The following is an 11,542-nucleotide window of genomic DNA, read 5'->3' as shown; positions in this document are numbered from 1 at the left end:
CTTCAATCGATGCTGTATTTTGCCGGTAGGACTGGGTGACCCGACACTTATAAAAAAATCTATGAAATGAAAACGGGGATCTTCCCTTGTCATGGAATGGCAGAATTACCCAGAGTTCTTTTTGGGCACAGCGAACGAGGCAAGTTGACAAGCACGAGACTGGCCCTCATCAAATGGCTGAAGCGCGGCCGGGGGAAAAAGTAGCTAGTGAGAAGAAGATAATTTCCAGCGGTATACTAAGGAATAGCCCTCTCGTGTGCTGTTAACGTAGACTTTTGATTTCTGAACAAGTTTTTTTTATAGAAAATTCGCGACAAATTCGTGCTTTTTTCGCTGTTATTCTCGTAGCAAACAACTAACCTTTTGTAATTTCTTGTCAAAAAAACGGTATAATGCAAATAAGGGAATAGTGAGATTTATATTTGCAAATTACCCCTCCTCTTGCCACTTAAGTCAAACTCTACATTTTTGCGCAATAACTTAAAGCGCATTCAAAATTTTTTCATATTAATCTATGAACGTATAATGTTGTTGTTGTTTTTTTTTTAAAGGGTTTTCCTGCTTATATGAAACCAGTGACGTATCGCTCAAAATGAGAAGAGTACAGAGCTGTCGTAGGAGAGGGATTAATTAGTCCCCGGGATTAGTCATGTAGGGTCGCAAAACTTAATTAAATATTCATATCTTTTCGCGTTGTCGTTCAAGATGACGTCGTTGCTTAAAAATAAAGATCATGACCAGTCGACAAGTTTAAAGGGGGGCAACTTTTAGAGGAAAATGATGAATTTCTAGTCACCTGAAAGGAATCCATTGTCGGGAATTGCTTGGATAAAAAAGTGAAATGACCGAGTTATTCAAAAGATGTTCATGTTTCTGCCTTGATCTCCTTGATATTGCTGAATTATATTATGCCAATTCAACGGGAACATCACATGGGTTCAGGATGTACTGTCCTGAGCAAAAGCCCATGCCGGTTTGGCTCCGGAATGCTTTCAAATACTGGGCACTATAGCCATTAATTTAAGTCGCCACAGCTCAGTTTGTTTTTTCTTACACCGCTAATTATAATCTTAGATGACAAAATTTAACTTTAACTAAAGCTTGAAACAAAATTCCCTTCCTGCTACAGCTGATCAATGGCTATCTAGCAAAACCGACATAAATGTTTTCAATGTTTTCGGGAAGAATAAAGGCTGCTTATACAAATTTGCACAATAAAAAGCCTTTTTTCATGAATTTCTTTGCGTGTATTGTAGATCTTTGTATTGCTTCAACTGCCATCGTCTATAAACAGTTATACTGCTGTGTTGTGAAACCTCAAAGTACCCTGTTCAAATTTGCAAATTAAAATAGCCGTTTTCATGATTGTGAATTCAGCGCTTCTGCTGGGCATTTTTGTATTGTTTCTTATATGTATATAGTTATGAATAGTGTACTGATTCACAAGAGAACCTTTTCTCAAAGTTATCGTGGATAACTGAATAATCACCTCGAACTGCCTCGAACTTCATCGGAAAAAAAAAACTCTCACGCCCGCCACGACTTACGAAATAAATTGCTTCGCATTTGTCGTTCTTTTTGGAACTTTGGCCCATGCTTGGCGGTGGCCGTGGCAGAACCAGAGAGTAAGTTTCAAAACTAAACTAGCTGTGTTAAGCAAGAGCTAAACATGCAGTAAGGTCCTAGTCGATCAACAATAAGAACTGCATTTCTCGTCAGTGGTTAGTAGGAAAAGAACAAATTTACCAAAATTTCAAAAAGGACGTCTTTAGTATGCAAAGCCTATGATGGCAAATCACAATCATTTTTTGCCATTATCGTTTGATTCGTAATTAGATCCTTTTTTTAATATAGCAGGCTCGTCGAAGTATAGTAGCACCCATGTTAGGAAGTTCCGTGAAGTTTGTTGACTGATATCGATGTTCTCCTCAGAATTTTCTGGGATGGGCATACCGAGATTCTGGAAATAACTTAAAGCCGTATGCTTCGAAGTTGTCCACACCCAACTTAGTTTTAGTTCGGTTCCTATTTTGTTCGCCGGGATTTGGTTATCAGAGGAAGTAAGCCAGGTGTTAAGGAAGAAAACTAAATTCTCTTTTGACTACCACACATTCAAGCACGAAACACTGGAAGAACCAGTACAGGGGCACCCAACGAGAATATACTTCAAAACCACTTAAACATTGCATTGTTAAACGTATTTTCGTATTTACGTTTTTACGGTAGATATAGGCATATTTTTATCCCCTAAGAATTTTTCATCTCTTCGGATTCCCTAGCTGAAAGTCTAGTGAAGTCTAGTCTTACCTTTTCGAAAATTTCAGCCACAAAAAAAGGCTCCCGAAAATTTTAGGTGACCTTTTTAGGGTAAAAATCCGTTAAAAATGGGCAGTTATACCATGTTTTAGATGTTCGAAAATCCTAGGACAGGCAGGCAAGCAAGGAATTTTACAACAAATGTTCTGAAAATTCTAGATCTCGAATCGTCTTCCGAACAGATTTTATAAGAATGTTGTTTTTCTGGCCCAGACTGAATATTCTTATTTTTCTGCCGATTTTAGTTTGAAAATATTCTTGTATTATTCTTAAATTATAGCTTATGACATTTCCGTTTTAGAATTTTTTGGAGTATCAATTACAAGTGTTTGGATCTGTCTGTTTGTCATAATACTCTTTTTGCGGTTTAGTTTATGTCTTTTGTTCTGAATACTGTACATATACATGTACCGTTCATCGAACTGTCATTAGCTTTGAACATTTTGCTATAGCTAATGCAGGTTTTTTCGTTTTGTTGGCTAGTTTCGCCGTTCAGAGAAAGGAATCAGTAATTTCATACGCTTAAGTTAAAAACAAAATTGTATTGTATTTACAGATGTTTCAACGCAAAATTATATCTCTCCTTTTCAAAATCTCAGCCTCCGCTTTATTCTTAAATATTCTTGAAATTTCGCAAATTACAGCCTTGATATTCTTATAAAATATATTCTTTTGACAAAAAAAGATTGTACTTTTGGGTGCCCCTGCCAATAGAAAGCTGCAAATTCAAAAGCAACTCTGAGAAATCAAGGCAGGTAGATTCAGTTAATTATGACTACTGTATAAACTATTGACGTATAGAAAGAGCTGTAGCCGACACATTCAAGACCTTGGATGACCTTAGCTAATAACTCGAGTTCGGTGAACGAACAACAATGGCTTAACGACAAAAGTATTCCGTGAACCGGAAGTCATGCACTGCGTGTCCAGCCATGCGTGAGGCTTGATTGAAAAGCTTGATTGAGATTGGCTAGAGTTACAAAAGCGAGGGCTCTAGGAACAAATTCACACGATAAAGCACCCGTGTCTATTGTTTCCCTGCTCATTCCCTTTTTCACCTTGCGTGTGCGCTCCATCTGTCTGTTGATGATCAAAATACTCAAAGAAAGTAGGAGCAAATGAATTACGTCTTTGCGTTTGTTGGCCTGTTTGCCGCTTTGACTCAAGCCAGCGCGTGGTACTTGTCGTGGCTGCCGTGGCAGAACCCAACAGTTGACCGAAGCGATAGTAAGTAAAATTTTTGGCCCTGTGCAACTTCTCGTAGAGATATATTGTTATAGTTCGTGACCTGTCATTTAGACAGCCTTTCATACAACCAGAGCATATAAACTATTGGCTATTACGAGCTACAATTCTATGATGAGGAGTGACCAGAATCGTTCAAAAGTCTGTACAATGACTTTCATGTTTAAGAAATCCGTAACTACGATTTAAATTTGATCAGTGAAGTGATGCAGAGTTTTTTGAAATTTTAACGAGCATTTATTGTTACCATGGAGATGGGTAACTTCACAGCTCAATTCCAGATCACTTTTTGCATGTTCAGTTCGTAAATATTAAATGACAACATTGAGTTGGTCAATATTATCAAGGAAAAAACATGCATCTCAAGGTTATCAAATTAGTCGAGTTTGCTGACTCACGGTTTCGTATAACTTTATTTTCGTAATTTGAAACTGTAATAAAACCAGTTTATTCTTTATCAGGGTGGTCAAGGGAGCTGTTTCGTTAGATTTTGATGACCGTTACTTTTTACGGTTGACTGCAACAAATAATTGCCCCTCTATATTCAAGCCTGCATTCATTTCAACTGTAATATTGGAGTCAGGAGCGTGTTTGAATTCTATTTCATCCCCTCTTTCCCTTTCCCGCATTTCAAATGTCCAAAAAACAAATGTCAAATGTTCAAAAAACGATGTACACTTCGACTCCGCTGCTTAGATCGCTTGAAACGTAAAATCTGGTTCCCTCTTTGGCACCAAGAGCCCCTCGGGCAAGAGCCTAAGCGAGCGGTGACATGAACACTAATTACTTGTAGCAAGTGAGTTAAATAGGTTACCTTGTAGTTTCGGATGAGCAAATGGTTTGCGGGAAGTTCTGATGAGAAGGTAACGTTCAGCTAGCAGCTAGCAATTTCTGAAAAGAAGTTATCATTGTCTAAAATTTTCGGGCACTTCAATTTTCAGCCAAGATGTGCGAACAGATCAAATTCTTCTTGGTGATAAAAAACATCTCTTTAGACAGTCTTTATATATTAAAAGAGCCTAGAAATGTCCCTCAAAGGCTTTCCGCTTAATTTTCAATCTCGTTGGGTACCCTTGTTGGCAGGATAACTAGAGAGCATGTGACTTACACACAACAGGCTACTTCCTTTAATTTGTACGATAAACAGAAGCAGGCCTGAGAAGAAGCAACGTGTGAATATGCATTAATTAAGTGCCAAAAGTTGACAATGAAAACAATATGGAGGTCAAACAAATCATACGGCGCATTAACTAAAAACCAGCCGCATCTCTTTTCTATGAATTTACGTTTCTATTTTCAATTTTCTCTGAAGTTGTGCGTTTCGCACATGATTTTCTGATGATTTTGAATTAAATGGATTAAAAGTTTATTATATGATAGTGGCATTTTTTGCTCTCTAGATGCATCTCTATAAATGCGTGTACAATACGGCACGTGTATGTTCCAAAACCGTTTGAGACAACAATAGGTTCTTTGGGCTACAATAGAAGCCATTGATCATGAAGTATGCTAGTCATTTTATTCTGGACTTTTTTATGCCATTTTTTTCCAAGGTTTGTACACGAGTTGCAGAAACTTTAAAAATTAAGTCCCGACACTGTTATTTGATGGCCAAAATTTCGCAGCATTGGTTATTATAGCATGTTGAACGACATATTAAAACTGAAGCAAACAAATGAAATGTAAGCCAATATTGTTTGTAGGTTTTTTAAACGCACTTCCTAGTTGCTTTTTCCCAGGCCTTGCGGATCAAACCGTCTCTGTGACGTCAATAAGACGAACGGCTGAGACCACGTGATTCGAAACGGATAACCCGCAATGAAAAACCTAGGGCTTAGGAAGTAAATGCGGTATTCAGGGGTATTCACGCTACCTTTTTAAGCCTCCCGTCCAACATCAGCCTCCCGACACATGTTTACCAAAAAATGTTAAAAAGCTTGGTGGTGCTCAATGATAAACAAGGTGCACAGCAATAGACCATGGAAATCTGTGATGATGCGATAACAATTACGTTGCACCTTTGTTTTGCAAATATAGCCATTTCACACAACGTTGTGGCAAAACTGAGTCAAGTTCGCCTCCAAATAAATCCTCCGGGTTACGAGGCCGTATTCTTACACAAACAATTCCTTTGTATTACTTAAAAAGGGCCTCTGGCGCTTCCCTGGGCACGTGAGAGAAACATTTTTTTTTGTCTTAAAACTTTTTATTTCACACTTCGTGCAAATCATTACAAGATTACAGTCAAAACTACATTCGATTCACAAGTCTCAGGAAAACAAAATGAATACTTGTATCACAATTCTCTGTGTCCAAATCCTGGTTCTAAGTTCTATTATGAAAAGTCCAAGTTTCAATTCCAAAGTTCCAAGTTCTCAATCATTCAAAATCCAAATCCCTCAGGGTATTCCAAAAATCAATAGCCAATAGTCCAGTCCGGGTTCAAAAGGTAGCGAAGCAAACTCTCCCGTGAAAAGTGAAAAATGTCTGACTTGCCAAACATCAAAAACGCCAAAACAAAATCTGATCCTAATCCCGAGAGAAAACACACAGCCGTAGCTGTTCTGTGTTAATCTCATACGGCCGCCTAAAAAAAGGATATCGATGTGTAATGGTGCCTGACCGTAGCCCTGACCAAGAGACTAATCTTAGCCAAAAGGCTGGGAAAGATACTACATGAAAAAAGGAGTTTTATGTAATTTATTTTCTTAGCAATTTTTCAGGATTGATAAAAGAGAGCTGTTATGATGTACTTGAGGAGCTGAGAGAAAAGTCTCCTCTCTGAATAGTATTATGTGCCAAAATTGTACATATTCATGTATCCTATCGAAAACACTCTTGTTTTTCGGCTTTTGTCGGTGACTAAAAACTTAAATTTAAACGAACAGCTGTAATGAACAAGCTAGAACGCGTAATTTTACCAAAAACGAGACGTTTCGTTTCGTTTCGTTTTAAACGGAACATGACTTTTTTCAGCCAAGATGTTTTCAATGTTTTGGGGATCGAGATCTGATCCTCCTCCCACCACATCTGGTCTATCAAGTAAAAAACTGTTTACGCAAGTTAGCATTATGTTATCAGTTGATATGTATAATGCTTTTTTCCGAAATCAAAATTGTTGATATATGTTTTTCTTTTCCTCTTTTAGCGCCTGAATGGTCTAAGCTGTCAGGTACGTTTCAACCGGCTGTGTTCATAAATCAGCTTTGCATATATAACATTGTCCGTTCAGTAGCTTGATTGCTCAGGACGTGAGCGGTTTGAGAGCAGGGAAATCGGGATAATAAAGAATGTTTGCAAGACGAGATCAGCAAGACCACTAGGTCTACCAGTTGTATTTATTTCTTGAATGAGACTCTAGAGCAATGAGTCACTAGCTAGCCCAGATTTATTCCCTGCATATCACCGACTAAAAGGAATATTCTCTCCAAGGGTTACTGGTGGAGGATGTCAATGAAGCAAAGTCTGTTTAGGATGGTTTTTCCAGTTAACATTGAAGTTTCATTTAACTGCTGTCAGTATTCTTGTGTACGTTTCATTGGGAGTAGATCAAAACTTCGATTTGCACTCTCGCATTTCGGATCTAAAGGCTCCAATACTATGATCTGAAGTCTCGCTTACTCCCGGCTTACACCCTTAAAGTTTTAACTGAAATTCAATATCTTCTCCTTCAGTTACATACCTTAAGTTCAGTGGTCTCCCGATCAATGTGAACGATGCCATCGCTAATGGATGGACAAAGGACAAGTCATGTGATGGTAAGAAATGGCTTCCATTCTTAAAATTACTCAACAAAACAAGCACACTACACTGACCACACCAAAGATATCCCACTGTGGCACCACACACCACTTTCCACGATAAATCACTGCACAGGGAACTACATCACACCAAACTAGTTACGCCATGCTAACACCTCAACACAGCACGCCACATCATCACGCCACGTACACCACACATCTCCACGCACGATACATTGAGTTCAAATTTGACTCTTGCTTTGGGCGAGCCGGATGATGGAATCTGTTTTCCTTGCCGTTCTTAACCTAAATTTGTATTTTGCAGCTCGTAGTTACTTTAAGGGGAATCGTTATGTGCTGAAGGGTGATACTGCAGTGATGCTGTTGTTCGACTCAAATGGCAAAATTGCTGGAATTCAAAATGGGGTAAGATAAAAAAGTTTAGCTTGTCTATAAGTCCGCATTATCGATGACTAAAAACTTCCATACTGGGTGTATGTTCAAGTTACGGCATTTTCACATATCCGGCCGTTTTTATGTGGCTGTTAAAGGAAACCTCCACTAAAATAACAAAATAACTTCAAACCACAGAACATATTATGTTAGCAATTAAAATTGTTCAAACTTTTCCAATGAAAGTATTTGTATCCGAAAAAAATGAATGTTTTGGCTTTCAAATCTACCGGGCGCCGCCATCTTGAATAATTATGACGTGTCGTTTTTTCCCTATTGTTCTGACACAAAGAGCGATTGTTCTGAAACAATAGGGCAACCACGACACGCCACAATTATTCAAGATGGCGGCGCCCGGGAAATTTGAAAGCCAAAACACGCGTTTTTTAAATTTATTTTTCTCGAATACAAACGCTTTCATTGGAAAAAGTTTGAGCATATTTCAATTGTAAACAACATTATGTTCTCTGGTTTAAAGTTATTTTGTTGTTATAGTGGAGGTTCCCTTTTAAATTATACTTCTGGTGAGGGTTGTCCAATATAGCGACATGAGAGATTCACATTAGACGAAAGATTATAGTAATCATCGCACTTAGCTGGGCAATTTAAGCAATTGTATCTTACAGACACCTGAAAAAGTCAGGAGTCTTCAACGGGATTCGAACTCATGACCTCTGCGATGCCTGTGCAATGCTCTACCAACTGAGCTATGAAGGCACTCAGTTGGGAACAGGTCTATTTATTGCGCTCATTTGTTCCCGTGAGAAGTCTGATGAACGAAAGAAATGTATATTTGAAGTACGGGTTATAGACATAAAATAGAAGAGATCCTCGATCGGTCAGGTGACGTCACGTGATAACTTCGTCGTAGAATAGTCGACGACTCTTCAGAAATGATGAAGGTAACGACGATACAAGGCATTGACTTTTCCCCTTTGCACTCAAACTGCATTGCATGAAAATTGACTCTTGTCAAAGCACCATTGCGTTGGGAATTTCGATTTCCGTATACTTCGCGTCGTGTTTGGGGTTTCCGCTCTAATTCTGGGCCCGGTTGTTCAAAAGCCGAAAAACGCTAATCCCAGGTTAAAAATTAACCAAGAAGTTTATTTCTCTACTCCCAAATGCTTTTCAACGCTGATATTCGGCAAAATTTTACATGAGAATAAGTTAATCTTGAAAAACAGAAATAAGGAAAAGAAACTTTCACCAAAAAGTTGAAAACATAAAACAAAAGTTTACACTAATCCTGGATTAAGTTAATCGGCTTTCGAACAATCGGGCCCTGATGTGCAGCGAGAAGTTTAATCTCCTTTTGATTTACAGTGCAACAGTGCACTATTGCATAAGGGTATTATCAAATGACTTTATCACTTATTATTCATATCTAAAAATTCGAAAAATGATAACCTTTTAAACTGAAGCCGCAATCAAATCTCACAGCATCACCTGCTAATATAATCGTTGAAATTGTTGATGAAGATAATTTTCAATCGAAAGCTGTCCTTAATTTGATGATCCTTACAGATTCCAAAATCAGCTGTAGGCAACCTGAAGTTGCCTTGGATATCGGAAAGGGATTTGAACGTGATCACAGCCTACTTCACCGATCCGGAAAACATCTGTTCCGGATCCAGGCCTCCATCGAACTACTTAGGAGACCAGCTGTTATTGCAGACTGCAAACGAGTCCTCCAATACAATGGCTATTCCTTTCAAGCAAGAAGATTTGGCAGGCACGAAATGGGTGGAAGGTGGATGCTTTCCTGCAATGGGTGAGAAAACAGCAGTTCAAAATCTATATCTTCGTATTGTGTTGTTTTTTGTTTGCTTATTGAGCTGCAAGTTTTATCTTTCGGCCGTTGAAAAATGTCTGTTGTTCGTTTCTTGCAACAAAGAACCTTCCTGTAAATCGAAAAAAAAAAAAAATTCAAATTTGTCATTCGATTCATGTTTTGTTAGTTGACATCGTTTTTGTAAAACACCGGCATTTTCTCTTTGAGTCGAGAGTGTACTGATTTCATTAAAGTGGAGTGTCTTCAGAATTTCTTCTAGTTGTAAAACGTCCTAACATCCGATGGCATGGTACAGTCGACGTTTATTTTCCATTAGTGCTAGGCACTTTCATTTCACTAAATGTCAGCTAGAGGTTTTGTAGCATCACTGCCGGTCATGTTTCCTTTCGAGTTAATATCCACCGTCCGAGGAAACAAATATAACTTTGCATGTGTGCGTTTGCACCATAATATATCGCTGCAAGGCCGCAAGCTTGATTAATTAAAAGGACGGTTAATTTATCTATGAATGAAATAAATAAATAAATGAATAAATCTCTCCTCCAATAGGTCGCCATTACTGGTACAACATTTCAGCAGACATGGACTGCAGTGACTTTTATCCGATGTTTCTCCTGTACAGTAAGAAAAAGCGTTTGACCGGCTTCGGATGGGTTACTGTGGGTTACGCTGAGAGCCCACGATACGAGCATCCACCACCAAAGAGGCTTGGACATAGGCTTGGCGATGTAAGTCGCGCATGCTCCTAGTTGTGTATATCTCGAAAGACGCGCAATCTCGAGCCCAGAGCTCTTCTCGCAAGACTGAGGGAGAGAAGAGCTATGGGGAACCTTGGTTTTCGTGAAGAACAATGAAAAGCGTCTCTGATTGGAGCATTCATGTTGACACGAGGAGTGAGCAGGCGCCGTAAGGTTCAAATAGCCAATCACCCATTGTTACCAATATGCTAACCAGAACCTCAGCGATGATTGGCTGTTGAAACAATGAGTTCTTTTGTTCCGTGGTTGGCAAATTTGAATATCAAAAGAAATGTGACGTCAATGTTTGTAAACAAGAAATATCACTTTAAGAACCCTACGGCTCATGTTCTCAGTCCTACATAGAATTTCTCAGAGCCTCGGGGTCATGTTCAGACTTATGATCCTTGGCTCTGCAGCTGGTGACGAGAATGGAAACACGCGATGTTAAACTGAGGAACACCCTCGATTAATTTTTTAAATAAGTTAGAAACGGAATAAGAATGTAGACAGCGGGCGGTCTGCGCTATGTAGATATGGGTGTGTTTTCAGAGGCCAACGCCACGAGAGCTGATAGCCCCAATTTGTTGTCGGCTTCAGCCAAAAGTTGCATAATGTTTTCATTTCCACCATTGTGTTTGATCTGAGGAAAAAAGGAAGACTTCTCACTGTCTAATGTGAAGATTATAGGGTATCGACTTAGTACATCTTCCTATGAAAAGAAAGAAAACAGAGCGTGACAGCAAATTACTAATGATCTAGAATTCGAAAGTCAAAGCTATATCTGAAATGCAGGGATAGCGCAGTGGTGAGAGCACTCCCCTTCCACACCAATGTGTACCGATTTCAATTTCCGCGTCATATGTGGATTGAGTTTGTTGATTCTCTACTCTGCTCCGAGAGGTTTTTTCTCCGGGTACTCCGGTTTTCTTCTCTCCTCAAAAACAACATTTGATTTGCGTTAATTTGTTGATTTCAGTGTTAGTACTCCAGCGCTAGAAGATTAGACACTCATGACGAGTAATTAAAAGTTCCTTAGCAGGCCTTTTAAGTGTGTTAGGAAAGAAATGAATCACGCACATGGTGATAGATTTTTCTGCCTGCACTTTCACGACTTTCCCTTTTAAAAAAAATTATTAAATTGTACACTGATATCTTTTGTGACCTTTCATTCGCAGCTTGGTTTCTTCCAAGAAGAAACGATGCCCAAATGCATCCCCCATCTCGAAGTTTTGACCACTCAGCACGTCTACCTA

General features: G+C 38.9%; 1 protein-coding gene across 1 annotated transcript in view; it reads left to right on the top strand.

The window, feature by feature from the left end:
- The first annotated feature begins 3,312 nt into the window (after positions 1-3,312).
- Positions 3,313-11,542, top strand: part of LOC137969765 (uncharacterized) — an 8,350-nt gene continuing 120 nt past the window's right edge. Inside the window, exons 1-7 of the mRNA XM_068816121.1 lie at positions 3,313-3,543; positions 6,710-6,733; positions 7,236-7,319; positions 7,627-7,727; positions 9,282-9,528; positions 10,099-10,277; positions 11,465-11,542. The exon at positions 11,465-11,542 is cut by the window's right edge and continues 120 nt beyond it. Of these exons, the coding sequence (XP_068672222.1) occupies positions 3,435-3,543; positions 6,710-6,733; positions 7,236-7,319; positions 7,627-7,727; positions 9,282-9,528; positions 10,099-10,277; positions 11,465-11,542 (822 nt within the window). The 5' untranslated portion in view covers positions 3,313-3,434. The remainder of the gene's footprint in view (positions 3,544-6,709; positions 6,734-7,235; positions 7,320-7,626; positions 7,728-9,281; positions 9,529-10,098; positions 10,278-11,464) is intronic.

Source organism: Montipora foliosa, chromosome 9, assembly GCF_036669935.1.
Source record: "Montipora foliosa isolate CH-2021 chromosome 9, ASM3666993v2, whole genome shotgun sequence".
Lineage (NCBI taxonomy): Eukaryota > Metazoa > Cnidaria > Anthozoa > Scleractinia > Acroporidae > Montipora > Montipora foliosa.
Note: the sequence above shows the minus strand (reverse complement) of the source record. Positions and strands in the feature narration are given on the sequence as shown.